This window comes from Hippocampus bargibanti, linkage group LG08, assembly GCF_051943395.1.
Source record: "Hippocampus bargibanti isolate YZ-2025 linkage group LG08, ASM5194339v1, whole genome shotgun sequence".
NCBI lineage: Eukaryota > Metazoa > Chordata > Actinopteri > Syngnathiformes > Syngnathidae > Hippocampus > Hippocampus bargibanti.
The window spans coordinates 19,162,724-19,190,681 of record NC_142741.1 but is presented as its reverse complement, the minus strand read 5'-3'; the positions used below and the strand labels follow the sequence as shown (position 1 = coordinate 19,190,681).

Here is a 27,958-nt window from a genome sequence, read left to right as displayed (position 1 = left end):
GGCCACATTTTGTGTTGTACCTCATCTTGTCAAAAAAATGAACTTTCGGCGAATAAAATTACAGTAAAGTCTCGTTATATATATGCATGTTACTGATTGGAGTCATTGCCTTTCTTTCCTTAATGAGGCAGCCTGCGGGCTGCTCAGATGAGCTTCTAATAATAGGAAATTATATTTGGACAGCCAATCAGTAGGTTGCACACTTACATCCAGTTGGCTTCTTCCTTATCATTAACAGGCGACGCTTTATTTGCTGGCGGAACCTTCGTGTTTCCAAAATCATCGCTTTTCAGAGAAAAAAAAAGAAACATGTTTGTTAAGTCATTAATATTGCAATTGGCCAGTTTTCACACTTCCAATTGGTCACTAATGTGTGAAAATAACTTTGTTGGGACTGAAAGATTGTATCAAAATTGGATCTACGAGGTTTCCATTTGACAGTGACAATTTGTAACGTGCGTTTCCCATTGTTATTTAATTTAAGTTTTCTATTTGTGAATGAATAAAGACGATTCTTCCACAAATTTTACATAACGTATGTGTTCCATCTTTGTTTTTGTTCTTTCATCTTTTTCAATATGTTGTGAACGTCGTTACGAGCTCTCAGGAACAGAAACAGCAACTAAATAATGAACTCATCTGTTTGCATTTTAACAAGTCCTGCGCATCTGCCGTCTTGCATGGCCGTGGCTATTTAAAGCACCTGCATTAGGTCTTGTCATGTACATGGAGATTTGTCCTAGTAGATTAGAGAGATAATGGTTATTTGACGGGGCCTAAGGTGAGTACCAGGAAGAAAGAAAAACGAAAAATGATCACCCACAGTAGAAAATGTGCCTCCAGGGTAAATGGCGATGGCATGGAAGTAATCTATTTTGATTGCTATTGTATTGACCATGTGTCCTTTGAGCTTTCTACAGATGTTTGGAAAACTAATTGTTACGTATCTCATACGGCTAGCGTTGCCTCAGACTGTAGTAAGGCTCCACGCGGCAATTAACAACCACGAAAAACAAAAACAGATGCTATTCTGAGAGCACGATTTGGACGTGCATCAATGTAGAAAGCCAGGAGACATTAAGCCTGTGTATTTACCATATAATCTTGTATACGATGGATGAGGCGAGTGAGGTTAGAGACTGGTGGCCTATGGAGGCTTGGTGGGCGGCTTGCTGTTTGTTGTGCGAAACATTAGGAAGGTCAGAGCTGCAAGCGCAGGGCCTTGAAACAGATGGAGATGTGAGCCGAGTGTGAGGGGGTGTACAGGTAACCTCTGCCTCGCATCCGTCTCTCTGTCTTTATTCCTCGCATCCTTTATTCAACTCTACCATGAAAGAATGTGTAAATGGCCTCTCGTCATCTCCCAAAATACACCTCAAATCATACAAAAACCAAGAGTTTAAACCGCTTCGGTGTGAGCAATAAGCGTGCAACAAGACGTTTTGTAAGTATTCAATTATTATGTCTGTGTAAGCTCTCAGTCGTACAGGAGTGGTCCGTCGATGAAAAGGTTTCTTCAGCCATCATCTGTACCGACACCTTCAAAAAAGTACAGATGACGGCTGAAGAAACCTTTTCGGTATTCAATCATTAACCATGTTTTGCTTTTTACACTTATTGATCCTCTAGAGGAGGCAAATTCTATAAATCACCTGCTATCACGACATTTTGTGGCTGCATTTGGTGAGTAGTTTACAGCAGGCACCCCATCGGGGAACTATTGGATCATAAGGAAGTCCGTTGACTTTGTTTGCTGCAGTGACTTTTTTTTATTATTGTATTCATAGGCACCGTAATGTTGGGATTATTTTTCTGCTACACAAAAGCAAAAGATCGGTTCCCTTTTTTAAAATTGGCTCGTGCAGGAATGTTGTTCAAATGTGTACAACACAGCTTCAATGTTTTTTTGCATTTTCCTCTTCGCAATAGTTAATACATGAGTGTGTGGGCAAAAGCACCGATTTAATCACTGGAGATTTTTATCGTGAAAGATGCATGCTGGACTCTGTAAATCTCAAGAGTTCTTCCCCCACGCCTAAATAAGCCTTGAAATCCCTCTGTTTGGCTTTTCCTCCTACCAAACATTTTCATGTATTGTATTTGGGGGTCGTTTTTGGTTCCGTTTGCTAGCACGTGTTTCATCCAATCATTTCCTTTAATTGCCTGCCTTGAGCAGTCAACAGATCAACATCCTTTCTTCTTCGACTTCTACTTGGAGCCGTTAATGGTCTTGTTAATGGTCTCAATATTCCGAACCTATCGACTGTAATTTGATTGAACCTAATGCGACACTTGAAGTCAGACAGCATGTGGTGGTTGCTATGGTGACCGCGGCTATTGCACCTTCACTAAATGATTCAAGGCTCTTTTAAATCAAATGACACGGTTTGTAAGCTACAATCAGCTTTCAACCGACAAGCGTGAACTCAGCCAAAGTGTGCACCGAACATATTATGCATGCATGCATGCTCATCATTACAGATTGATTCACTACAACAGATATGTGCATTTTTAAAGTAACCATCTTTTTTGTTAGTTGTGTTAAAGACTGCTTTATTTCCCGTACAGTGATACCTCAGTTTACGAACTAAATTGGTGCCCAGAAAGTGTGTGTAAGGCAGAAAATGTATCTTCCAAACATTATTTTCCCATATTCCCAATTAAAAAGGAGAATAATCCGTTTCCAGGTCCCCATAAAACATAATTTTCTACTAAAAAAAAACAAAACTACATGAAAATATACCTTATTTATGTATAATAAATGTGTTATTGGATTGTAATTAAATAAATAAACTGTACTGTATAATAGTCGTTTTCTTTACCTTTGTGATGCTTCTTGATGTAGTTGCTTCTTGATGATATCCGAGTGAAATTGCCGCGCTTTCTCGGCGGTAATACCCTCACTCACTGTCCCCTGCTAGCTGCTTTCCGTTAATCCAAATCAACAGAAGTTTTTCATCCTCTTCTATTGCCTGAGACCGTAGCTTAGAAAACACAGAAACACCTTTAGCCACACATAACGAATGGTCGACTTAGCATAGTGGTAGTGCGACGCTAACTCACACAACAACACTAGCCTGTGGTGGGGTCACTTAAAAGAATCAGGATAAGTTTTTCTGTGGGTGAGCAGCGGTAGCCACACGCGCCAGCGTTCACTCAACCCGGAAGTAACGCAGATAAAAAGCTAGCTAGCCAATAGATAGCTAATAGCCAGCCAGATAGATCGTTAGCTAGCTAATAGATAGCAAATAGCCAGATAGCTAATAGCCAGCCAGCTAGATTGCTAGCTAGCTAATAGATAGCGAATAGCCATCTAGCTAGAAAACTAGTCCACCACCCATTGTGGCGCTCCGTGTGTTTCCCGAAAACTAGTTCATATGACAAGATTATATTCTCGCAAATTTAATGTTCGTCAGATGAAAATTGTGTTAGCTAAAGCGTTCGTAATCCGAGGTATCACTGTATAGGATAGTTGTCCATGTTAAATGCTTTGTTACAGCATGTCACGGTTTTTGCGAGGTGGTGATGGTGGGTGCGGATCCCAAAAAGCAGGCAGGAGGGAGCAGGAGGTTGTTTGACAAATTGTATTAAAATAAAGGTCAGCAGGAACAAAATGTAAAACATCCAAATCATCTGAACAGAAAAAATACAAAGTATCAAAAGAAGACCAAAAGTAAAAGTCCGCCAAGTTTAAACAAACACATGCACAGCATACACAATGCATGCAACAAACATGCAGCAAACAATGAACCGACACCGGATGGTCGTGCCGGGTGTCCTTTTAAGTGTCAGTGATTAAAACGACCAGCACCTGCGAGGCTGCAGGCAGGGCTGACGTCGCGACCCGTTGGTCGCCAATGTGATCGGGACGACCAGCACCCGTGCAGGTGCAGGCGGGGCCGACAGCGCCCCCCGTTGGTCGCCAACCCGATCATGACAGTACCCCCCCCTTTAAGGGGCTGCTTCCAGAAGTTCCAACAGTCTCCCAAAAGGTCCACTCGCCAGGGAACAATGATGGAGACGGCAACCGCTGCCTCTCCAGCATACGACGGGCGGCGGCCTGATGGGAACGGGACTCGGCCTGGGGTGGACGAAGACGCGGCACGGATCGTCGTGGGCGTGAGTGCGATCCCTCTCGCACATTCACGCGACGATGCATGGCTCAACTCGGACGTCGAACTGCCAGACGCAGAATGGCACCCCGTACGGCCGTATGGGACCAGGTCTCGGCCGGACGCCGACGTGGGCGTGAACTGCCCGGCACCGGGGAAACGAGACCAGTCGTGAGCCGCTCGGATCCAGCGGTGAGTGGGGTCTCGGACTGACGCGGACGTTGCACGGCTCGTCGTGGATGAGACTCAATTCATAATGCACGACGACAGCGTGGCTGGACGTGGGCGTGCACTGCCAGACACCCAGTGTCACCCTGGACGGCCACCTGGAAGGAGGTCTCGGCCGGACGTTTATGTGGACGTTACGGCTCATCGAGTGACGCAATTCAAACTCGACGAGGCGTGGGCTAACGTGGACGTAGCATTGCCAGGCACAGGGTGGAAATGAGACGGGTCCGTTGTACCTGCGGGATCCGATGGTTGGTCGATTCATTCTGTCACGGTTTTTGCGAGGTGGTGATGGCGGGTGCGGATCCCAAACAGCAGGCAGGAGGGAGCAGGAGGTTGTTTGACAAATTGTATTAAAAAAATACTTTTGGTCTTCTTTTGATACTTTGTATTTTTTGTGCAAAACGTGACACAGCATCCACTTAAAGTGATATATAAAGATGTCTTGTATTGTATTATTATTATTATTATTCTTATTATTATTGTTATTTTTTATTTCAGTAAGGCAGGCATTTTTTCATAGTTTGCCTTGTCCTGAGACTTGGATTTATTAAAATTAGAGGTTGGACTGGTAACCAAACTTCCCACTCCCCAACTGTGTGGACTTTCCTTTGGCGATTGGCCAGTACTTTTTGGTGCATCATCGCCAACGGCCAGAATGCGGTCTGAATAACAAATGGCACATTTGAATGATGCTCTGATTATCCGAACAGAGTGAAAGTGTGTATTCAAAATGACTTTTTTTGTCTTTATCATTATTCTTATTTTTTTTTTACTTCTTTGATTATATACCCAAGTCAATCCACAATGCTTTTCACTGAAGGCAACCACAGTGAAGAATTTGTGTTGCCCGAGGGAGACGCTAGTGTAATCTGTCTCCTTTATTGATTGGACTTGTAGCCATTTATCCATTTCATCTTCCCTATCTGAATAATGAGGATCAGAGGCCATCTCAATAAGATCAATAGTTTTACTCTGTCAACAATGCAGTATGCACCACTGTCAAAGAGTGAGCTCTTCCAACCCCAAATCGTAGTGTATTTCGCAAATGAATTGAATATTAAAAAAAAACAATTTACAGAATCTTAACTCATTCCCAAATGTATTTGGGAATTGAAAAGCATGATGTGCAGCGCCATCTCTCAATTTGTTCGGATTTTGGTTTATCTTGCGGGGGGGGGGGGGGTGCTGATAAATCTCTGGTCAGACTCTTAAAGGACAACCGACATCACTTTTTTGTTTCCTAACTGACATCAGAAAAACATTTTATAGCATCTAAAATAGCCAAAACGTGCAGTATGATATTTTTATTCAATTGCAAAACACCAATGACTTAGTGTCCAAAATCTGCAAAAAATGAGCTGCGAATTGGGCATTTTCAGAAAGTGCCGCCCCCAGTTGCATTGCTGGAGAATCAAAACAATGGCTTCAGATTCGGAGAATATGCTTTCTTGTTACACATCCAGTTATGCATATGTTTAAAATAGTTCTGAAGAGGAAAGCATACATGTTTGCAATCGATTGAAGAAGTCCTTCCGTGTCATTTTGAGGCATCTTGACTGCAATGTAGCGTCACAGAAAAGAGGCAGAAAATGGCAACCAAGCTCGTGTGAGGAATTAATCAGCCCGTTTCCACAGGCTGATAAATTCGTTATAGGGAGCTTGGTTGCCCTCTTCTGGCTCTTTTTGGTGCAACATGACGTTTTCAGACCAAACAAGCACATCAAAATGCATTGTCGTGATGGAAGGACTGCTACAATGTGTTGGTTTTTTTTTTTTTGGTCAGGGGCGTTCCTTCAGTGACGTCACGTACGGACTCGTCACCAACTCAAAAACAAGACTTCCGGAATATTCAGCGTGGGTCTTAAAACGTAAAATATAGCTGTATGCGGTGGAATCTTTGTAAAATATGCTCAGTATAAGTCATTTGAAGCCATTTTACAAATTATGGACACAACTTGTCCGGAGACGTCGGTTGTCCTTTAATTCTTTTTTTCTGATGAAAGAGGAAAGTCTAAGGTTTCTTACGCTGCATTGAATGTTTATGTCGTCTTTAAACTTAATATTCTGTGGGTCCTGCAATTTCAGTGAAAATGATGACAAAAACCATGGCACTGTAGTGAACACTTTTTTGCACATCGTCTGGCAGTAAATGAGTTAATGTCGCGAATCTGTTGTCAAAAAGCAGAGAGAGAAATTGCATTTTAAATTCATTTTATGTCCTTTGATAAAGGGTATGTTTGGAACAACAATGAAAACCCTATTGTTAGGAATGAAGCGAAAATATTTCACAATAATAAAATAAGAATTATTATCTGTGCATAGCACGACATTAGTCGTGCGCACAAAAAAGAACAGTTGCAAAGAGTGGTAGCAGTTGGCGTGTTCTGACAGGGGATCCTGCTGTGTCACATTCGCACTGAATGTCGTCACGCCAAGAAAACGTCATGCTTCACACTTTTTTTGGGGCTCGCTTGCCCACACATTTGAAACGCAGAGACAAGGTGATGATGGCTCGCATCCCTGCACAGTCAACTCATTTGCACTTCAGGGGATTCCTCCGCGGGTCATCTGGACCTCCTGCAGCCCTTTGAGCATCTCATTCAACTGAGTGTAAAATGTTGCGGCTTCTCCCAAAATGCTGCATATTCACACACAAACAATGACTAATGAAAAACCAGAGCTCATAAACAGGCCAAGCGGCCATCATTCTTACAACAACCTAAACAGTTGGTTTATTCTGGAGACGATATATCGATTCCACATGATTGACAGCATCTATTGACATTGAACATGCTTCAGCTTGGAGTTTTTATCAAGAATTGCATACTTTTAACCACCTTATTTGATGTTAAAAAATGAGTTAACGATGAAACTGTCATTTTATTTGGAAACCAATCAGGGACTTGACACTGCTCAAACTGGTCAACAATAAGGATGTCCTGAGTAATGACAGCTAGAATAAGCAGACGTTGAACCGAATTCATGGCTTTGGTGTTCAACAGGAGAGAATGTAACGGCACATGAAGATGACTCGTAGGAGGCGGGGGTCACTCACAATCTGTGAGTGTGGTAGCTGTGGGTCTTCTAACAGCACGTTATCGCTCATATCAATGTACTAGACTTCTTTCTTCTTTTTTTGGACACAGTACCACATTTTGGATTAAAATGTGCAAGCAATATCCTGTAATTGCATCGTCCTAATTTGTATGGCCACTTACCTCACCGCAGCACTTGTGTGCATGCTGTCACGGTTACTTTATTTCCCCACAGTAATTCTTGTCATGTGATCAAGGCCGATGTCCTCAAATAAATCCAATCAGGAAATGACAAAGAATTGATATGTATTAATTCCTGCAAAGATCACTTTTTTAATGACACAAATCTTCATTCTTGCAGGTGAGCTCAGTCTGGAGGGGATGGTGGTGCACAGAGCTGAATGCAAACCAGTCGTCACTGACAACTACATGAAGCTTAAGAAGTGAGTCATCTGGGAAATGCACAACTTATGTTGACAAAGAAATACGACAAAAGACCAAAACAACTGAGATCACAGTTGCGATGTCATGAGGTAGTTGCAGTGATCTGCCCTGTGGGAAATTGGCACCCAATCATACCACAACAGCATCTTTTTTTGGGCTTTCCAAGTGTGTCCACCCAACTGTAATTTATTTTAAATGTATTTATATGTGTATGTATCTGTATCTTTATGTATTTGTCTATGTGTTATTGCCACTTCACTGCCACTCATTCACTGCCCTTCGGGAATTAAAAATAGGATGTAGAGCGCCATTCACAAAATGTTTCGGGTTTTGGTTTTTCTTGGTGGAGGTGCAATACAGCGCTGCTCAGACCTCTGGCAATGTTTTTTTCCCTTCCACGAGGGAGCAGCATTTGCCTCTTGTACAGCCGCCCTCACTTGCACCACATATTACTCCAGACCCATCTACTGTAACTTAGGAATTAACTATTTTTGTCTGATGAACCAAGACAGTATATGTTTTTTTTTACGCTGTACTGAAGTTTATGTAGTGCCAAAACTCAATATTTTGTGGGTCCTGGAGTCTGGGGGAAAATGACAAAAACCCTGACACTGGAGTGGACACATTTTTGCACATCTGGCAGTGAATGAGTTCATGACCTTGGTCTGCTTTTCATTGGAATCTCCTACTCAATGAAGATTAGTGGATGGTATCACGATAAACTATCACAGGCAGATGCGCCACAACAATCAAAGTCCAATGCAAACACAACACCATTCGGTGAGTTGTTTCAGGCTATTTCTGTATCCTCCATTAATTAACATAGAAACTGCAAGAGCACACTTGCTGAGAGGAATGGTCCTGTTGGGTACTATGTGGGGGAGAGCGGGGTGGAGGGGTGAGTCATGTGTTCAAATTACGCATTGATCATTTTGCTTTGGATCCGAGACAGACCTTACAGATGGCCACATTTTAGTACACAGTGATCTGTCCAACAAAACTCCTTCCATGAAGGCAAAAGAGGATCATGAAAGACTTGCCACTCATCATGATTTAGCCTGAGTTATCTTGATTTCTCTGAACATCTATTGCATCAATTTTGCCTTCTGCTTTCCTTCCCCCCTTCTCCTCTCAAGAGTTCGGGGTATGCCTTCGAGCCTCATCCGTAGCTGGAATTTAACCCGGTACCTCTGCACTGTGAGGTTGACGCGCCGGGTGGCCCCAACAATTAACATTAAAGTATAAAATAATATAACGCAACATATCATACCACTTTTCCTGCACGGTTTGTTGTTTGAAGCAATTATAGACCAGAGAGAAGAGAATTAAGATGTCGTTTTAGAGACGTCATGCTCAAATTGTGGACATGTTTGAAAGCAAACAAGAAGCAGTAAATGTCTTAACAGTGCATTGACACATCCTTGTGTGAAGTTCATACTGTCTACTTATTATCTAATTTACAACTGATTCTTTTCTTAAAGACAGTGGCATTTTGAGGTGTTCAATTACCTTACATGTTTCGGCGTGTACTACTCGAGATCTGACGAAGGCGGAAGTACACGGTGAAACATGTAAGGTAATTGAACACCTAAAAACGAATCTGTTGTAAATTAGTTCATTGACACTTTCAGTTGAAGTTTACTGTCAAACTAAACATAAAACAAGGCAAATTCCACATTGCATATTTAAAGTAACTTTATAACCTACATTACCTGGATGCTTACATGTCTCATCTCATTTTCCGTAGCGCTTATTCCTCATTAGGATCGCGGGGGTTGCTGGAGCCTATTTCAGCTGTCTTCGGGCACGAGGCGGGGGACACCCTGAATTGGTTGCCAGCCAATCACAGGGCACACAAAGACATACAACAGTCACTCTCACACTCACACCTAGGGACAATTTGGAGTGGTCAATCTGCCTGCCATGCATGTTTTTGGAGTGTGGGAGGAAACCGGAGGACCCGGAGAAAACCCACGCGGGTCCGGGGAACATGCAAACTCCACACAGGGAGGCCGGACCGGGATGCGAACCGCCGACCTCTGCACTCGACTACCGGGCCGCCCATGCTTACATGTAATTAATATAATTCATACTGATGTAACCATCTATAGCCAGATCCATACGTTTTGAACTCGTCTTTTCTTTTTGCATCTTTAGATCAAAACACCATCACAACAGACGAAATGAAAAAAATATACATTTTAATTTGACGGCTTTACACTGTAATACGGTGAACAACAGTGGTCCCCAACAAGAAATGATTCATCCTTTTTGACGGGTCAAAAGTAAATGTTCAATGTTTATAACTTGGCCTTTGCATTCAGTTACAGCCCAAAGTCCAGACCTAATTTGAATGTGTTCATTTTGGCAGAATCGAGATGACGAACAATGATGTTGCGTTTGGACTGTTAGTCAAATGCTTACATTGGTAAATACACAAGCATGCATATGTTTGTGTGTCTCAGGGCTCAGATGAAGGAGTCCTTGAAGCCGCAGCGTTTATCGCAGCAGCTGGAGAGAGCCATCACGACCGTCTTCAAGCCTGTGGCCAACCATGACTTCAACGTGAGAGCGACGTTTCTCCCACGCCTGGCAAAAATATCAGCGTTCATCCTCCTCTGAGGGACCTTAATGCTAACTGCGATATGTTCCCCAGGTGGAATACGAGAAGAAGAAGAAATCCGAGGGCAAGATGGTGAGAGCTGAGCGACAGGTGGTGTTGGACATGCTCTTTTCTGCATTTGAAAAGCACCAGTACTACAACATAAAGGATCTGGTGGACATCACCAAGCAACCCGTGGTGAGAAAAAGGCACAAGCGCAAACGGTGTTGATGGCATAAATAATACACCTGTCCACCACCCACCTTGCTTTGTTCCATTTGCGTCAATCGCCCACAGCATGACGTTTGTGTGTGTTCACACAATCGGCTGTGGCTACAATTTGGGCCAGTTCTCTTTTCCCCTCCTCTCACACGCGCGCACACACACACACACACACACACACACACATATGGGTTGCTTCGATAACAGTGTATTTGTTCCAGCAAGCAGAGAACAGCAACATGTAGGTGCTGATGAGAATGAGACCTTGAGGTCCTCCGCTCCCTCTGATTGCGTAACCATCGCTTGAGTGGGAGACAAACGCCGCAACGCACTGCAGGCCACCATTCCTCTCCCAAAGCACTTGGCCAGCACTCCAATTATCTGAACTGAAGTAAACTAAAATGCCCATTGTCAAGTCTTGCTGATAATCAGCGCGCAGACTGCGGCCGGGGCTCTTTTAGCACTATAGTGACACCCAGTGGAGGTTTATTATATTGCTACATGATCCGCGCCACATATGACAGATTTATGTTAAAATACCTATATCAACACATTTAGTTCAACAGTAATTGACAACTGTTCGTTTTCCATCAGAGGTTTTAACTTTCGTCGTCTGGCATCTTGCCTTACCGATATCAAGTCATAATCACCTCGCTTTGTTTCGGTGCGTTCCAAAGTCGTAAATGATATAGAGCTTTTCCGTGATCCGCCGGAAGCTGCCGAAAAAGATAATCCAACGCTGTATACGTTTACCCATGATGCATTGCAGTATTTACATCGAACATGGCGGATATTTGCAATATGGAGCGTGAGAACAGGAGTAAAACTCTAAAATACATTAAAAACGGGCAGCAAACAAACATATTCACGTTTTTAACAAACAATCGAATACGTCTGCGGAGGGTAATGACAATTCGGTGCAGCCAACTGCTGTTCATGATTCGAATTTAGTGGCTCATGGGAATGTCAGAGCTCTTGTAGCACATTGAAAATCTTCAAAGCTAAATAATGTGTTTAAGTAGACACTAACTCCTAAGAAATATTATGCAGTCTGTCTCTTTGTCTTCTCTGCAACACCGTCGAATATCAGAATCACACAGGATTGATTATTTAGTAACTAAAGAAAATTGCAAGTGTTTATTTTAATCAGAATCAGAATCAGAATACCTTTATTCGTCCCGCAATGGGGAAATTTGCATCATTAATTTGCAAAATTAATGATGGATAAACTGTTTGAGTGGAATTAAAATGGTTGATATTAGAAAATTAGATGGCACTCAAATAATGGTTTGACATTTAGAAATATGCTCCAATGAATGTATTTTGGTTTATTTCAATCTGTTTAGTCTTCTTCTTTTCCTTTCGGCTTTTCCCCTCAGGGGTCGCCACAGCGAATCAATGTCCTCCATCTATCCCGGTTTTGTGCATCCTCTTCCCTCACACCAGCTACCTTCATGTCCTCTTTGACCACATCCATAAACCTCCTCTTCGGTCTTCCTCTCGGTCTCCTGCCTGGCAGTTCAAGGCTCAGCATCCTTCTCCCTATATAGTCACTCTCTCCTCTGGACATGTCCAAACCATCTCAGTCTGGCCTCTCTGACTTTCTCTCCAAAGCCTCTAATATGAGTTGTCCCGCTAATGTACTCATTCCTGATCCTATCCAACCTGATCACTCCCAAAGAAAACCTCAACATCTTCAGCTCTGCTACCTGCAGCTCTGCTTCCTGTCTTTTTTTGAGCGTCACTGTCTCCAGTCCAAACATCATGGCTGGTCTGACCACGGTTTTATACACTTTTCCTTTCATCCTAGCTGAAACCCTTCTATCACACATCACACCTGACATTTTTCTCCAGCTGCTCCAGGCTGCCTGGACATGCTTCTTCACCTCTTTTCCACACTCTCCATTGCTCTGGACAGTTGACCCCAAGTACTTAAAATCCTCCACCTTCTTTATCTCTTCTCCCTGTAGCATCACTCTTGCACTTGGATCCCTCTCATTCACACACATATATTCCGTCTTGCTGCGACTGATCTTCATTCCTCTCCTTTCCAGGGCTTATCTCTACATCCCTAGTTTCTCCGCCACCTGTTCCCTGTTCTCGCTACAGATCACAATGTCATCTGCAAACATCATGGTCCAAGGAGATTCTTGTCTAACATCGTCTGTCAGCCTGTCCATCACCACAGCAAACAAGAAGGGGCTCAGAGCTGACCCCTAGTGGAATCCCACCTCCACCTTTAATTCCTCAGTCATACCGACAGCGCACCTCACAACTGTCTTACAGTCATGATACATGTCTTGCACCGCTCTGACATACTTTTCCGTCACTCCAGACTCATGCAATGCCACAGCTCTTCTCCGGCACCCTGTCATACATTTTCTCCAGATCTACAAAGACACAATGCAATTCCTTCTGGCCTTCTCTGTTCTTCTCCATCAGCATTCTTAAAACAAACACTGCATCTGTCGTACTCTTTTTTTGGCATGAAGCCATACTGCTGCTCACAAATGTTCACTTCTGCTCTTAGTCTAGCTTCAGCTACTCTTTCCCATAGTTTCATTGTATGCCTCATCAACTTTATTCCTCTGTCGTTGCTACAACTCTGCACATCTCCCTTGTTCTTGAAAATGGGCACGAGTACACTTCGTCTCCATTCTTCAGGCATCTGTTCACCACCTAAGATCTTGTTGAATAACCCAGTCAGGAACACCACCGCCACATCTCCAAGACACTTCCATACCTCGATTGGTAAATCATCAGGCCCAAGTGCCTTTCCCCCCTTCATCCTCTTCAGCGCCGTCCTCACTTCATCCTTGCTAATGCTTGCTACGTCTTGGTCCACAACAGTCACGTCTTCTACTCTTTGTTCCTTCTCATTTTCCTCATTCATCAATTCTTCAAAGTACTCTTTCCATCTTGCCATCACACTACTGGCACATGTTAATACATTGCCATCTCTATCCTTAATCACCCGAACCTGCTGCAGGTCCTTACCGTCTTTGTATCTCTGTCTCGCCAGCCTGTAAAGATCAGTCTCACCTTCCTTGCTGTCGGGCCGAGCATACAAGTCATCATAAGCCTCTTGTTTGGCCTTTGCCACCTTTACTTTAACCGTTCGCTGCATCTCCTTGTACTGCTGTCTACTCTCGTCCGTCCTCTGTGTCCCACGTCTTCTTTGCTAACTTCTTTCTCTGTAGACACTCCTGCAGCTCCCCATTCCACCACCAAGTCTCCTTATCTACCTTTCTTCCACTCGATACACCAAGTACTTTCCGACCCGTGTCTCTGATTATGTTCGCTGTAGTTTGCCAGTCATCTGGAAGGACCTCTTGCCCACCCAGTGCTTGTCTTACCTCCTTCCTAAATGTGATGCAACACTCTTCCTTTTTCAACTTCCACCATTTTGTCCTCACTTCAGCCTTTGGTTTCTTCATCTTCCTCACTGCCAGCGTCATCCTACACACCACCGAGCTATGCGGTCTGGCTACACTCTCACCAACCACTACTTTTCAGTCACTGATTTCCTTTAGATGGCGCCGTTGACACAAAATGTAGTCTACCTGTGTACTTCTGCCTCCACTCTTGTAGGTCACCCTATGTTCCTGTCTCTTCTGAAAGAAAGTATTCACAATAGCCATTTCCATTCTCTTAGCAAAGTCAACCACCATCTGTCCTTCAGCGTTCCTCATCTGGAGTCCAAACCTGCCCATCACCTCCTCATCATCTTTGTTTCCTGCGCCAACATGTCCATTGAAGTCTCCACCAATTACAACCATCTCACTTCCAATTACAACCCTCTCTGTTCTGTATGACTTCATCAAAGTCCAACCAAAATTTCTCCTTCTCCGCCAGCTCACATCCTACTTGTGGGGCATACCCACAAACAATATTGAACATCAAGCCTTCAATTTCTAGCTTCAGTCTCCTCATTCTATCTCTATACTCTTTTTACTTCTAAGACATTCCTAACAAACTCCTTTTTTAAGATAACCCCAACTCCATTTCTCTTTCTGTCTTCACCATGATAGAACAACTTAAACCCTGACCCTAAGCTTCTAGCCTTGCTCCCTTTCCACCTGGCCTCCTGGACACACAGTATGTCTACCTTCCTTCTCTTCATCATGTCAACCGGCTCTCGACCTTTACCTGTCATTGTTCCTACATTCAAAGTTCCTACTCTTAGTTCTATACTCTTGACGTTCCATCTCTCTCTTTAATTGCGGGCACACCTCCCTCCTCTCCTTCTTCGACCAACAGTAGTCCATTTTCCACTGGCACCCTGAAGGTCAACATTACCAATGGCGGCCATTGTTAACCCGGGCCTCGACCGATCCGGTATGGGATTCATAGGTTTGATTCGCATATTTGTTTTGGCAAAAATTTTTACGTCGGATGCCCTTCCTGACACAACCCTCTGTATTTATCCGGGCTTGAGACCGGCACAATAAGACACTGGCTTGTGCCCCCTTGTGGCTACATTATTTCAATATGATTAGTATACTTGGGTAATCTAGTTAAATTGGGCACCATTAACTTTAAAATGTTGCCTCCTTTTCAGACACAAGACAACTGCCCCCATGTTTTACTTTTCCAGATGCATCCCTGATACTGGATGCACACTGGTACAGCAGTGAGTTTGGACAGAAATAATTCTCAACTCAATATTTTTGCACCTGGTTTGGCTCTTTTCGTTATGGCGTATGGGTTTGCTGACTACCCCTTCCTGTCCCTTACTCAATATGTGAGAATCTTACTGATTGATTGCCCTATTCTAATTGCCCTTACTTTGATTATTAGCTGTTTTATTGCAATGTTGAAACAAATATATATATATATATATATATATATATATATATATATATATATATATATATATATATATATATATATATATATATATATATATATACACACACACACACACACACATGCCTCACATGATATAGGCATATCAGTCAATCCTTTGACGCACCCTGAGCTCTCGCATCATATTTTGATGCACACTAATGAATGAAGTATTCCAAATGTGATGTAATGTAGGGAAAGAGATGCCCATTTCACGGTAAGATCAGAGCATTGTCATCAAATGGTGAGTAGTTTTTGCTTTTTTGAATGTTGCTGTGCCGATGACCATTTTGTGTTTGGGAGCCTTTTACGAGCGAGTTGCTTGTTCTGTAGCCACAAAGGGACATAAGTCTTCTCATGCCGGTCCCAAGCCCGGATAAATACAGAGGGTTGTGTCAGGAAGGGCCTCCGACGTAAAAGCTTGGCCAAAACAAACATGCGGATCAAACCTCTAAAGATGGAGGACACTGATTTGCTGTGGCGACCCCTTGAAGGGAAAAGCCGAAAGGAAAAGAAGAAGACATGATTTGCATATATGATATTGTGATCCTGAAAGTAAAGGTATGTTTCTGCAATGTTTTGTAGACATACCTGAAAGAGATCATGAGGGATATCGGTACATACAACAGCAAAGGTGCTCACAAAAGCACATGGGAGCTGAAAGCAGAGTACAGGCACTACCAGTCAGCGGAGGAGGAGGAGCAGCAGCAGCAGGAAGAAGAGATGCAGACGGTCTAAATTCCATTTACAAGCAACTTTTTTTTTCTTCTCCGCCAGTATGATTCACTTTTGTTACTTTGGTTATGCAGTATTGAATTTATTATGGTTTAACAATCAGAATTGCTTTTCTTTTCAGTGGTGACAATGCAAGACTGTCTCCATGTTGGAGAGTCCTGGTAAAGTTCATTTTCAACATTCTTTCGAAGTTGCTATGCCAACTACAGATCAATTGACCTACGCCATTTTATTTTGGGAGGCTGATTAAAATGATGAAACATGGATGTGTATTTGGAACAGTCTACAGAGTTTACATGGGACAGTAGAGTTGACACAACAGCTTCGTTTTTGACTCAATTTAGCTTGTGGCCAGCTTGCACATTTTGAGGATTCCGCCTCTAATCCACTTGTGAAAGGATTATTTTGTACTGCTTCAAACAACAAAGTGTATGAAGGAGTGGTAAAGATTAGGATGGATTGTATCTGGCAAGCCAGATTTGGCCCCTTGGCCTTGGGTTTGACACCTGATCTGCAGTGTGTTCCGTCTGTTTTATTCCAGCTTTTCTCAATCCTTTTAGGTGCAAAAACGGAAATTTTCCTTTCTTTCATCTTCAATCAAATGCATGCGATGCTGTAGGGCAGGGGTCGGGAACCTTTTTTGACTAAGAGAGCCATAAAAGTAAAATACAGTAAAGTCTCGTTATATCGATATCGGATATATCGATAGTCCCGGTTATAATGATACTATTTCTATGCACGCACGGAGAAAATTACATGCAAACAGGGTCGGATATATCGATAGTCCCGGTTATATCGATATTTTTTCGGACTCCCTTGAATATCGATATAACGAGACTTTACTGTATTTAGAAATGTTTGTCTGTGAGAGCCACACACGTGCGGCCACTTTTCAACAAAATGTCAGAATGTATTATAAGTTTTTAAAATAATTGTGATTGTACTCACCATGAACATGAATGGTTTTCGGTTCCTCATGATTGGTAAAAATCCAGCTAAACGACCGGAATGAAAGTCAACTTGCCGGGTCTATACGCGAAGGTGCTGCGAGCTAGCCTGCGCCCTTCTCATTAGCTTGCACACTTGCTTTCTGCTCTCTCGCAGAGTATACTGATGCTCACTAATTTATATTTTTTTCTTACAGACACTGTCTGTAGGACAAGAATTTGTTGTAAATTAGATAAGTAGACTGTATGAATTTAACACAACTACTGATGTTAATGTTATCATGGCTGTTTCATTGATGGTATTGTTTCATTGCAAATTGGAATCAGAACATTTTTTTTCTCCACAATGGCGAATCCTTTGGTCCGTTCAACCTAAAGTGTATGATACTCACTTTTTTTACTCGTCGGGCTTATTTAAAAGGGCCGTTTACCTGTTCCGACATGAACAGCCAGTATCATCCAATCGAAATTGCACATTCCGCCAACCCAGGTCAGTATGATCCAATCAAAATTGCGCTTTCCGCCAACTGCAGCCCAAACAGGAAATCAACAGCAAAAAAGCAAGAATATGGATTTAGTTTTATCAGTGATCCAGATGAAATGATCAAAAGAGCCATATATGGCTCCTGACCCCTGCTGTAAGGAAATGTTTTTTGAGGCATAATGTCAAAATAAACCACAAAATAATTGCACTCAATTTCTCCATTTACTTTGTTGCAGCCCGATGAGTAAGAGCTCAGGTAACAACAGTGGTGGGCCGTCAGGGCCAGCAAGGCCTTCTCTGCTGGCCTAACATAATCAGACATCATTATCATAATTATGATAAAAGTCAATTTCAGTAAAAAAGTATTTTTTCTAAATATATATATATAATTATTCTACATACTGTTTTCTTGATGTTATATTATATCCATTTGGTTATGCTCCTTTCAGTGTTGTAGTTTTAGGTCAGTTTTTAATCCAATCAGAATTCAGCTAGTTTGTCGCCAGGCTGTATGAAATCTGACCGACGCCTTCAGAATCAACAGAGGGCATCTGTGCGCTGTACATGAACGGGCACATGTAGTTGATATACAGTTGCGATAGCCAATCAGATCACGAGTTGGCACAGTAAGGCCAGCTAGGGGGCCTCGCGTTGAACATGACGTACGCGTCCTGTGATTGGATACTCACTTTACCTCAGCCCTCAGGGGAGGCAGCGCTATGCAAATCAACCAAGCTGACAACAGATCAGACCCGGAAACTTTAGCAGAAAAACCAAGTATATCTACTCGCTTTTTTAACCCACAATGGCTGAAGGAGAGGACAACTCGCTGTTGCTTGTAGGTAAGCCTATTCTCAAGAACAAATGAAAAAGATTTGTTTACTTTTATTTTCAACAAATAGTTCGTTTTGTGAACGTCTTGGTTTTCTTATATTAAACTGACATTTTGTAATTTAGCATAAAATCTTGTTAAAGATTGCATATTCTTGGTGGACTTCATAAAACTTTGTGGACAAATGATTTTAAATTTCCTTTTATTTTTAAGTGTTTGCAGTATCACGTATAGTGACAAGTTCTAATTGCTGATGCAGATTTATTCATGTGTAATTGCTCCGGAAAATAGCCTGTGTTGTAGATGATTATGGTGATGCCACGCCCAGTACTTCGTGCGTGTGCTTTTGTAAATGATATCTCCAGCCGTTGTGTCATAAATTATGGTATTACGAGGGATATTTGTTCAAGTCGGACTAAGCAGGACTTCACTGAAGGCCTAGGTGTGAAATGCACGGACCGCCACTGGGTAACAATGAATCACGTCTCAACTTCTGAAAACAGCTGGTCAGCAATTGGTCATAACTTCACCCTCAAGCAACTGATGTGTTTTTTTTGCTCGACAGTAAGCGGCAAAAATAGGTGGCCCCTATATGCCGAAAAGCAGGTGTGTTTGCTGCTAAACTCTTATTCTACAAACTCAATATTAACCAGAATGGTGCGTTTGTTCTCGCAGAGGCGTAAAGAACATATCACTGCAAATTTTTGGGTCGGTGTCCCCTCAAAATTATTCCTGTACATGTCTAGTTTGGCTGCAACCATATCCCAAATCCTTGCAGTCACACAGAATGACAATTAGTCACACTTGAGTTTGTCAAACCCATTGAAAAAAACAAAAATTGTTCTCCAGATTTATTTTCAACTTAATAAATGAAATTTTGAATGCAACCTTGTACCCAGAATGTGAAGGAAAGCAGTCATTTTGCTCGAGGTCAAAAAAAAATCCAAAACTTGGGAGCGTTGAGCATTTTCTTTCAGTTTTACTGAAAAAAAAAAAAAAAAAAAAAAAAAGTCATATCTATTCGGCGAAGGGGAAAAAAGTTTAAAAACTGCTGTTCACTGGGACATGATGTAAAATAGCAAATGATGCACTCCGCTCTTGGCACGTTGAGGGAGGAGCAGCTGTGGCCAGTCAATAAACAGGTTCGTCCATGTCGTTACTGCAAGAATAATAATCAGTGATTAAGAAATGGTATGCAACACTTGGCATCGTCATACGCCTAACAAGTACTCTTGTGTACTTACACATTTTTCAGATCGGATGCCATCTTTAAAGAAGCGCATGTAAGGTGTTACGTTGTCCTCACGATAGTCCAGGATTGCAACCATGCCTTCTTGGTTGTAAGACTCTCCTACGTAAAACTGACATGAAAACAGCTCGGATTAAAGAAAGACAAGACACACAAAAGAAAAACAAGTGGGCAAGCAGTCTTTTTTTTTTTTTTTTTTTTTTGCTTAAGTGCAAATCATCAAAACGGGTCTTTTGTATGACACCCCGGACTAGTATAGCTGGCTTTCTATCTGACTTTTACAAAATATTAATTCCCGAAGTAGGGATCAAATTAGTTTCCTTCTACTGAACCCTGTCTGTTTATTAAATAAAAAAATAAAATAAAATATCTACAAAATGGAGAGGACGTTCAGCGCCATTACGTTCCTTCTAGGTAGAAGTCATCCGATAAAAACAGCAGAATGCTCAATGAAGCAAAGATAATATTCTGCGTCGGCTGAAGAGACCGCCGACACCGGCAATCTGTATATTCCACAGCCTCATAAATTATCTGCTTGCAACCCCCTAATTAAGTTTGCTGCTTATTTTAGGCATGAACCTCAAGTGTCTTCGAGGATTCAAACAACTACCTTGCTTTTCTACACAGTCTTAGTCTTCAGTTGCATGACACGGGTGATGGAACAGGGTAAGTAGCCCAAACAGCTAAAAAAAAGACAACAAAACATCCTTGATAATATTTAATATGGTATTATTCAGAAATTATGTTAAATGTTAAAAACAGCAGCTTCCGTGAAAGCGTTGTACAAATGAAGATGGATTGTCTATGCTGCTACTGCCAATCTTCTTTAATAAGCGCTGGTAAGGAGTAACCGACCCTTAAGGTGATTTAAAAGCTGCATTGTGGTCAGCATTCCAAGGCCTTTGTTGAATTTGTGTGCTCTGTTCTCAAAGTAGGCGGCCTGTTGATCCAGTGGTTAGATCATTGACCTCGAATGCACTCTCTACAACTAGTGACTACAGTTGGCTTACGAACTTAATTGGTTCCCAGACACAGTGTGTAAGGCAAAAAGTGTGTATCCCAAACATTAATTTCCCATAGGAAACCATTAAAATGAGAATAATCCGTTCCCAGGTCCCATAAAACAATTTTCTACTTTCTAATTTTCTAAGCCTTAAATCTACACCAACTATACCTTACTTTATGTATAATAAATGTGCTACTGTATTATAATTAAAGAAATAAACTAATAAAATAAAAAAAGAAATAAAATTGATGGAGTGGCCGATTTCCTCAGCATTAAACACTTGATGAGGAAGGTAACCTTCTTCTTTCACCATTTTGAGGAATGATCCCTTGTAGGTGCTTTCTCTGTGATAATTGTATCTAGTACTTCATCAATTGTTATCTGTGTACAGATGGCTTCTGCGGGTTATTTGTGGAGCCTGATTGATGGGAATTTTAACCTTGCAGTCTACACTCTGCCTTTGAACTATCAAAGTTGAGACGAGTCAAAATTTCACTGTTTTCTCTTCATGTTCTCACTTTCTCTGTCGTCAGACTGTCTCTAATGTTTAAATCACCTCCCCTCACTGCTGTGTTCTTGACCAATCACGTGGCTTTAACCAAAGACTGGGGGTGGGGAATAGGACAAAAAAAGTCAACTGCCATTTACTTTTTGGAGAACGGCCTCACTCTCCCTCTGTCTGTAACCCCCCCCCCCCCCTCCCCCATCACTGCTGTGTTCTTGATCATTGGGAATCGCACCCGAAAACGCAAAAATAATAATAATTAATTAAAAACCCTATCTCTGGGGAGAATTTGGAATGTGCAGCATCAAGATAGAAAGCCAAAGAGTGCATTTAGGGAAGTGTCGGCAGATACGTCGATAACTGAAGTGAAATAAATAAGAAGATGCCGACCGTGAGCTAAAGAGGTGTCAAGCCGTGAGCAAAGACGGAGGATTTGAAAAGCATCCCGTCCCTGCATGATTTGTAGTGAGTGTGTCCACACGTAGGTACCGTGAAATCCTTGAGTTTGCTGATAAGCGATTTCACTTCGGCAGTGGCGTCGGCCATAAACTGATCCACTCTTTCGGGGTTGGTTTCTTGCAGAGATTCCTTTATTCTGAACAAGAAAGAAAATGCTTCAGACTGTGCACCAGACCACCACTTTAATAAGTTGGACCCACTATTTTGAATCTTTGGATTTAAAACAGTGACATGCAAGTGAGTCTTGATTGCAGGGACTCTGCTGTAATTGCCAATGTCTTTTATGTCATTAATTTACATCATGTAGATCGTGATATCCAAATGAAGAAATGCAATTACGCTGAAGACAAAGTGACATTTTTCTGATTTGAAGTGAACGAGGCGAGTTACAAACTATGAAACATTCAGGAGAAACTTCGAGTCGGAAAGGCTCAAATTTAGGAGACTTTTCTTGCTCAGTCCGATTCTGGCATTATCGATTGCGATTGAACGCACGTTTGCACATTTTCTACCGTTGGCAAACTGGACCACCAAGAAGAGAGGAGGCGAGCTGTATGGCACCAACTATGAGCCTCGAAAACTTTGAAGCGTGGATGGCTTCAAAAGTTTGTGCACGACATCAGCTGAGCAATGCTGTGTCTTGTGTGATCGCGGGGATCTCAAGTTTGAGACCGCGAGGGGATGGAAAGAACACCGATAAATTACACGTGCTCATCTCCTTTCGTAGTAAATAGTCCTAACTCTGTTATATTCTGTATGTCTTTTAATATGTACACACCTGTACTGTATGTCGCAGTTTTTGGGCAATACACCACTTTGTTGCATGTGTTGTCACACATGTATGTTGTCAACATACTTGGACGTTCATACACGACAGAAACTGGACCGTAGTTGTTTCACTGTTTTGATGAATAAAATTATGTTAATACCTTAGTGGCTTTGTTCTGCTGATGCTTGATAAGGACTGAAAAAAATAATTGTGCAGTTTTTATATGTACCGCATCTTGTGCTGACCCGGCCTGCCTGTCAAATTTTAAAAATGAATGTGGCCCCTGAGCCAAAACGTTTGTCCACGTCCGCTTTAAAGTAAGCCAAACGATATGGCTAAGCATGGGGACTCACTTCTTGAGGTATGACTTCATGTATGCAAGGTAACTCTTCTTGTCGAAGGGGGGCAACTCCTGCAACTTGCTGTAAATGACGATGTTCACGCCAGACTCCACAGAGGCTTGTGTGGCCTCCGGTGTCTCCTCAGATGATGCATTGCCGCCGATTAAAGAGTCGTCAATGTCTGACGAGGTGACGGTGATGATCTAAAGCACAGATGGGACAATATAGTGGGCGTCACCCTTTTTTTAGGTGGCTTTTCAAATGGCTAAATAATAAATGGTACACGCTAGAGCAATCCAGCTTTTTTTTTTTACACCAAAATTGCATTCCAGAAAGGAATCCAACATCTTCATTGCAAGCTAGCCAATTCAATGTCACCCAAGGTCAAAGTCTTAATTTAATGCCCGTGTCCCAAAGCACATGCACACACATCCATACATATTTCATCTGTTAATTTCTGATTTATAGCACATTTTTAAACTAATTCAAAACAGATTTTCTTGCAGACAGTTTATTGTAGGTGTTCAAAAACACCGCCGAAACACGTCAGGTATTTGAACACCTACAATACACTGTCTGTAAGAAAATAATCTGTTTTAAATTAGATATCAAGTAGACAGGGTGAACTTAATACAACTAACTAAACATTTTTAAACTGCTTTAAATGTACAATAGTTGTTATAGTCATGCTAATGAACTTTTAGTTCCCATGACATAAAAGTATGAGTAAAGCTACTTCAACTGCCTACTAATGACGCATCATCTAAAATGTGTTCATTGCTTGGCAGCTGGTGTAAGATATCAGCCAGGATAATGCTGCCGAACAAGTAGTAAAAGAGGGGGGTGGTGGCTTGTAGTTTCTAGAGAATGCATTTAAACCAGAATCTTATTAATTCACTCGTGAGGATTGTTTTGGGAGAAGAAAGTCTTCCACCACGCCGAGGGAGATGCAGTTGCCGAAAGCAGCAAAATGCTTTTCGAAGCGCAAAAGAAGCAACCATCAAGAGGCCCAGTGTGCACAAAGATAAGCAAAAGCCACACCGCAGTGAAGGTCTTTGCAAAGGCTCGCAAAGTGAAACCAGAATGCAGTGTCTCAACATGTGTCTCTCAATCAAGGCAATTGCCTCATCTTGTAGCACACAAAAACATTATGGCTCAATTGCAGGGTGAAGTGGGCTAACATGCAAATGCTCAGTCAACTCATTTTTGTCTTATGTTCATCATACATTCCATCAGTTCAATAGAGTCATCCTACCAATTGAGCCTTAATTGAAATAATGCACATGGACATTATATTTCATCTTTTTTTAATAACATTTAGCTTTAATTTTCACATGATCCATTTATTGACTCAATTCTTTTTAATGATCAGCGCAAATCAGCTGACTCTGAAATCCCAATTTGGGATAAATTAAGTGAAATAAAACCATTTCCGGTTATTCAAAGGTTGGGAATTACTGCAGTACGCTCTGAATAGCACGGTTTCTGAATTAGGAAAAGGAACAGATCAAATACGCCTACTAGCCAGAAAAGGCCTCTGCATTTAGGAGAGATCCTATCGGAAGTTTAAATTGTGTTGTCATGTAGCTACATTAGTCATTCACATGTGTGATGTTTTCGGCAGCAGACGACTAACAAAAATGCTGAGGCGTCCACAAGTCATTCAGCCAAAATTGCAAAACATGCATTCCTTGTACCATGTATGTTCCTGTCTTACCTTTCCTTCCACCTCATAGAAGATTGGAGTCTCCTTGATCGGGAAGACGTCTGAGAACATCTCATCGTCTAAGGAAGGAAGACAAAACACTTTTAAAGGGACAATTTGTTAATTTAAAATCAAAACTAGCATACATTGCCCTATTGACGACGCTTCCATATTACAAGTTTCAAATCAAATATACAGTACTGTAGTGACAGTTTTCCACTACAGTGACTGACTTTCGGCCACTGAATGTTACCAATTAGGACACATTGGGAATGAGGTTAGACTATACCAGTAGAGCTACCAGTGACGCAGATTTAAAACTCGTGCACCGTGGGTGGAAATAGTAACACGTAGTTAGCCGATAAGAATGACGAAAAAAGACACGTCGTTATTGAGTGCTCTGGATTGTCCAGAGGATAGTAGGGCGCGCTGTAGACCTTAACTCAACTAAATGCCCAAGAGGCATCTAGATATAAACCTACGCCAATAAAACTAATGGGAGGAGAACATTCTCGTGGTCGTGATGCTAATGCTAATATTAAATCGGGCATGAAGACATCTTCCCTCAGAATTTTAACTAAAAGCCAGCGAGTAATTATTACACGAATCTGGGGCGCCATCATCGTTCAAAAGGCGCCACCGCACTTTGCAAAGTATTTAAAACGTAACAGCAACCCTCGAACAATGGTCGCCGTAATGGCGTCATCTATTGCATTTCGACCACTACAGCACGAGTTAGCCAGGCGACGAATTAGCGGACGCAAGATTAAAACTATTTTAAAACATTTTTAACCACTCAAATGACTTCAGCGACGGCGATTGTGGAAGCAATAAGGGGAGGAGGTAGATCAAGGAACTACTTACTGCTGACGATACACTTGTAGATGATCATTTTTGCCGCTTTGGTGTTAAATCGTGCCGCGACAACTACCAAGGCGCCCCAAACCAAACACGAGAGGAAAAGGCCGAGTAGGCCTCGATGCGGACTATTTACATCCCGTTGACGTCATCATGAGGGATGGGCTGTGCAAGCCGGACTTTGCTTCCACACTCAAGATGAGGCGACGGCGGGTACTAAACCACTTTTTGTTGTTGTTGTTGTTGTTTTTTTTTTTTTTTGGGGGGGGGGGGGGGGGGGGGGGTGCAGTGGGGAAAACAATTATTGTACCGGTAAATAGTGCCTTTACTCCGACATCGTCGACGATCGTCGTAATAGCGTGCAATCTCAACCACGTTTCTCCAGACGCTTTGCCGTTTGAAGCAGTCGAGATGAAAGAGAAGATCAACGTGATCTTTCATCAGTGACTTAGACATCAAGCTCGAAATGTGCACAAATTGGCTAAGTTTAAATGTCAACATGAAACAGTAGCGTCATTTGACGAACAAAAAGAGATTGGTTCACTTTTCCTGTCACATGTAAATTCGTTTCAATTCCAAGCAACTCTTAGCTCCAAATACGCATCTGCATTACTCTCTCATCCTCAACTATTGCAGCCAAATGTGAATCCGCACCAAAGCAGACTGAGACTGTCAAACGTGAAGTAAATAATGACACAAAAAGTAATCTGGACTCGAAATGAATAAGGGAACTAATTAGATAACACTAGACAGTACAAAAGGGGAAACAAAATAAGATATTGTCATGAAAATGCGCGTTAATCAAGACCAACAGAAAATTGCGACTCACCCTGAATCTCCTCGAGATTGTTCTGGAAACTATGGGCGGGACATAGTGCCACACTGTGCGCCGTTGCGTCACTTCCTTCATAATTTAATAATCTAAGCGCACAACTCCGTTACATACACCCCCCTTAAATTATGCAGAAGTGAGGCAACATACACACGGAAGACAACAGAAAGACCAACAGGCACAATAGACAAGGTTATCGGGCAAGGATGTACAAAAATGCTGTCTAATTATGTCACTCATCTGACCAACTACGTCAGGTGACTGGAGTAAGGGATCTGTCGCCGGTGTGTCAGGGTCTGTGTGCTCGTCGGAGATGCACTGTACTGGGTCTGGGAAGGAACTCTGTCCCCACTAACATAAGTGGCCTCAGCTCGCACCTGCCCATTCCCCTCTGTACAAACTACATCACCCTGCATAGCACTACATAACTGTGACAGACTGGAGAAAGGGATCTGTTGCTGGTGTATCCGTTGTCTGTGCGCTCGTCGTAGATGCACTGCACTGGGTCTGGGAAGGAACTCTGTCCCCACTAACATAAGTGGCCTCAGCTTGAACCTGCCCATTCCCCTCTGTGCAACCTACACCACTCTGGATTGCACTACACAACTGTTACACGGTTGGGAAGCCTCTACCTCTACCAACACACTCATTCAAAGGTGTGCTACTTGTTACTTGTAAGGAGCTCATTCTTAGACTTAACACATGAAAACACGTACATGAAAAAAAACACACTAATTGCAAAACAGCAGGTAGACAATTAACACACTACATGTATTTTCAAAACGGGGGTCGACACACCGTCCACCGAGTGATGGGACTGCACAGCGTCTTCATTGTGCAGCATCGCGGTCCCGGTCCGAAGTGGAGAGTCACTTGTGATCCGGGTCACGGCACCAATGTGACGGGTGTCACAACAGTGACTGTCTTCATCTCCACGATGCTGCCGTATTAATGAAGACGAGACGCGTGGATGTGTCTTTTTATTTCTTTTATTTCTGCAACACTGCAACACAGTATGGCAGAAGGGATGGGTGAAGTCGCATGGGTTTCGTCTTGTGATTAACCTGAATCTCCTCGAGATTGTTCTCAAATGCAAAACATTGTAGATAACAAAACAGAATTAACAACGTGTGATCGTATAGTGGTTATTTACAGAAAAAGAGAATACAACACAAGTTCACTGTTATTTACAAGATGTCCCTGAACGCATCATGGGCGGAGACTCAGCAGAACACGCGGTGCGCTTGTAATGGCTGGCGCACAGTTCAACCAGCCACGGACACTCACGGGCAAATGAGACACGACACAAGAAACTAAATATTGTTCAATAAAAACGAAATGAAAACATCGACATCTGTACTGAACAAAACCGGGCTGTGAATAATGCTGCCCATGACAGGTACAAAAAATACTCAAGTGACCTGCTGTCCAGCAAACGTACAGCATTAAGATTAATCAGACGACCAAAGCATATCTGTAGCGTTCTGTATACAGTATGTACAGTAGTATTTATAATCGTTTTCCCTGCAATTCACTGGCAACCAGTTCAGAGTGTCCCCCGCCGACTGCTCAAAAACAGTTGAGATAAGCGGTCGGCGGTACAAAAGGCAAATGCTTCCCCCTGGTGGGAGGGAAAAATAAATTCGGGAACGGCAGTGAATGTGTCGTCATGTTATTGAGTACATACTGTTTCAGGTGAATCGTTTTACAGCACAAATTGTGTTTTGGGATATTAAATATAC

General features: G+C 42.3%; 2 protein-coding genes across 2 annotated transcripts in view; one reads left to right on the top strand and one right to left on the bottom strand.

Annotated features, from left to right (window-relative positions):
- LOC148894723 (general transcription factor IIF subunit 2-like) overlaps positions 1–19,190 on the top strand; it is a 45,465-nt gene extending 26,275 nt beyond the window's left edge. The window contains exons 5-8 of the mRNA XM_089001921.1: positions 7,740–7,821; positions 10,288–10,387; positions 10,479–10,622; positions 16,080–19,190. Of these exons, the coding sequence (XP_088858047.1) occupies positions 7,740–7,821; positions 10,288–10,387; positions 10,479–10,622; positions 16,080–16,232 (479 nt within the window). The 3' untranslated portion in view covers positions 16,233–19,190. The remainder of the gene's footprint in view (positions 1–7,739; positions 7,822–10,287; positions 10,388–10,478; positions 10,623–16,079) is intronic.
- A 140-nt stretch (positions 19,191–19,330) lies between these two features.
- On the bottom strand, positions 19,331–25,549 carry tpt1 (tumor protein, translationally-controlled 1). Its single transcript, XM_089001923.1, has 6 exons — positions 25,391–25,549; positions 24,539–24,606; positions 22,834–23,024; positions 21,742–21,847; positions 19,737–19,853; positions 19,331–19,651 (listed from the first exon to the last, which is right to left on the bottom strand). Exons 1-6 carry the CDS (start codon positions 25,416–25,418, stop codon positions 19,649–19,651), a joined length of 513 nt encoding a protein of 170 aa, XP_088858049.1. The 5' UTR covers positions 25,419–25,549; the 3' UTR covers positions 19,331–19,648.
- Positions 25,550–27,958: the final 2,409 nt, after the last annotated feature.

What these genes read in the sequence shown, in the direction of transcription:
- tpt1 (XM_089001923.1), bottom strand. Translation starts at nt 25,418, where the DNA reads ATGATCATCTACAAGTGTATCGTCAGCA. An exon ending in CTACAAGTGTATCGTCAGCA is followed by an intron (nt 24,607 to 25,390) that starts GTAAGTAGTTCC and finishes TTCCTTCCTTAG; the next exon opens with ACGATGAGATGTTCTCAGAC. An exon ending in ATGAAGTCATACCTCAAGAA is followed by an intron (nt 21,848 to 22,833) that starts GTGAGTCCCCAT and finishes TTTCTTGTTCAG; the next exon opens with AATAAAGGAATCTCTGCAAG.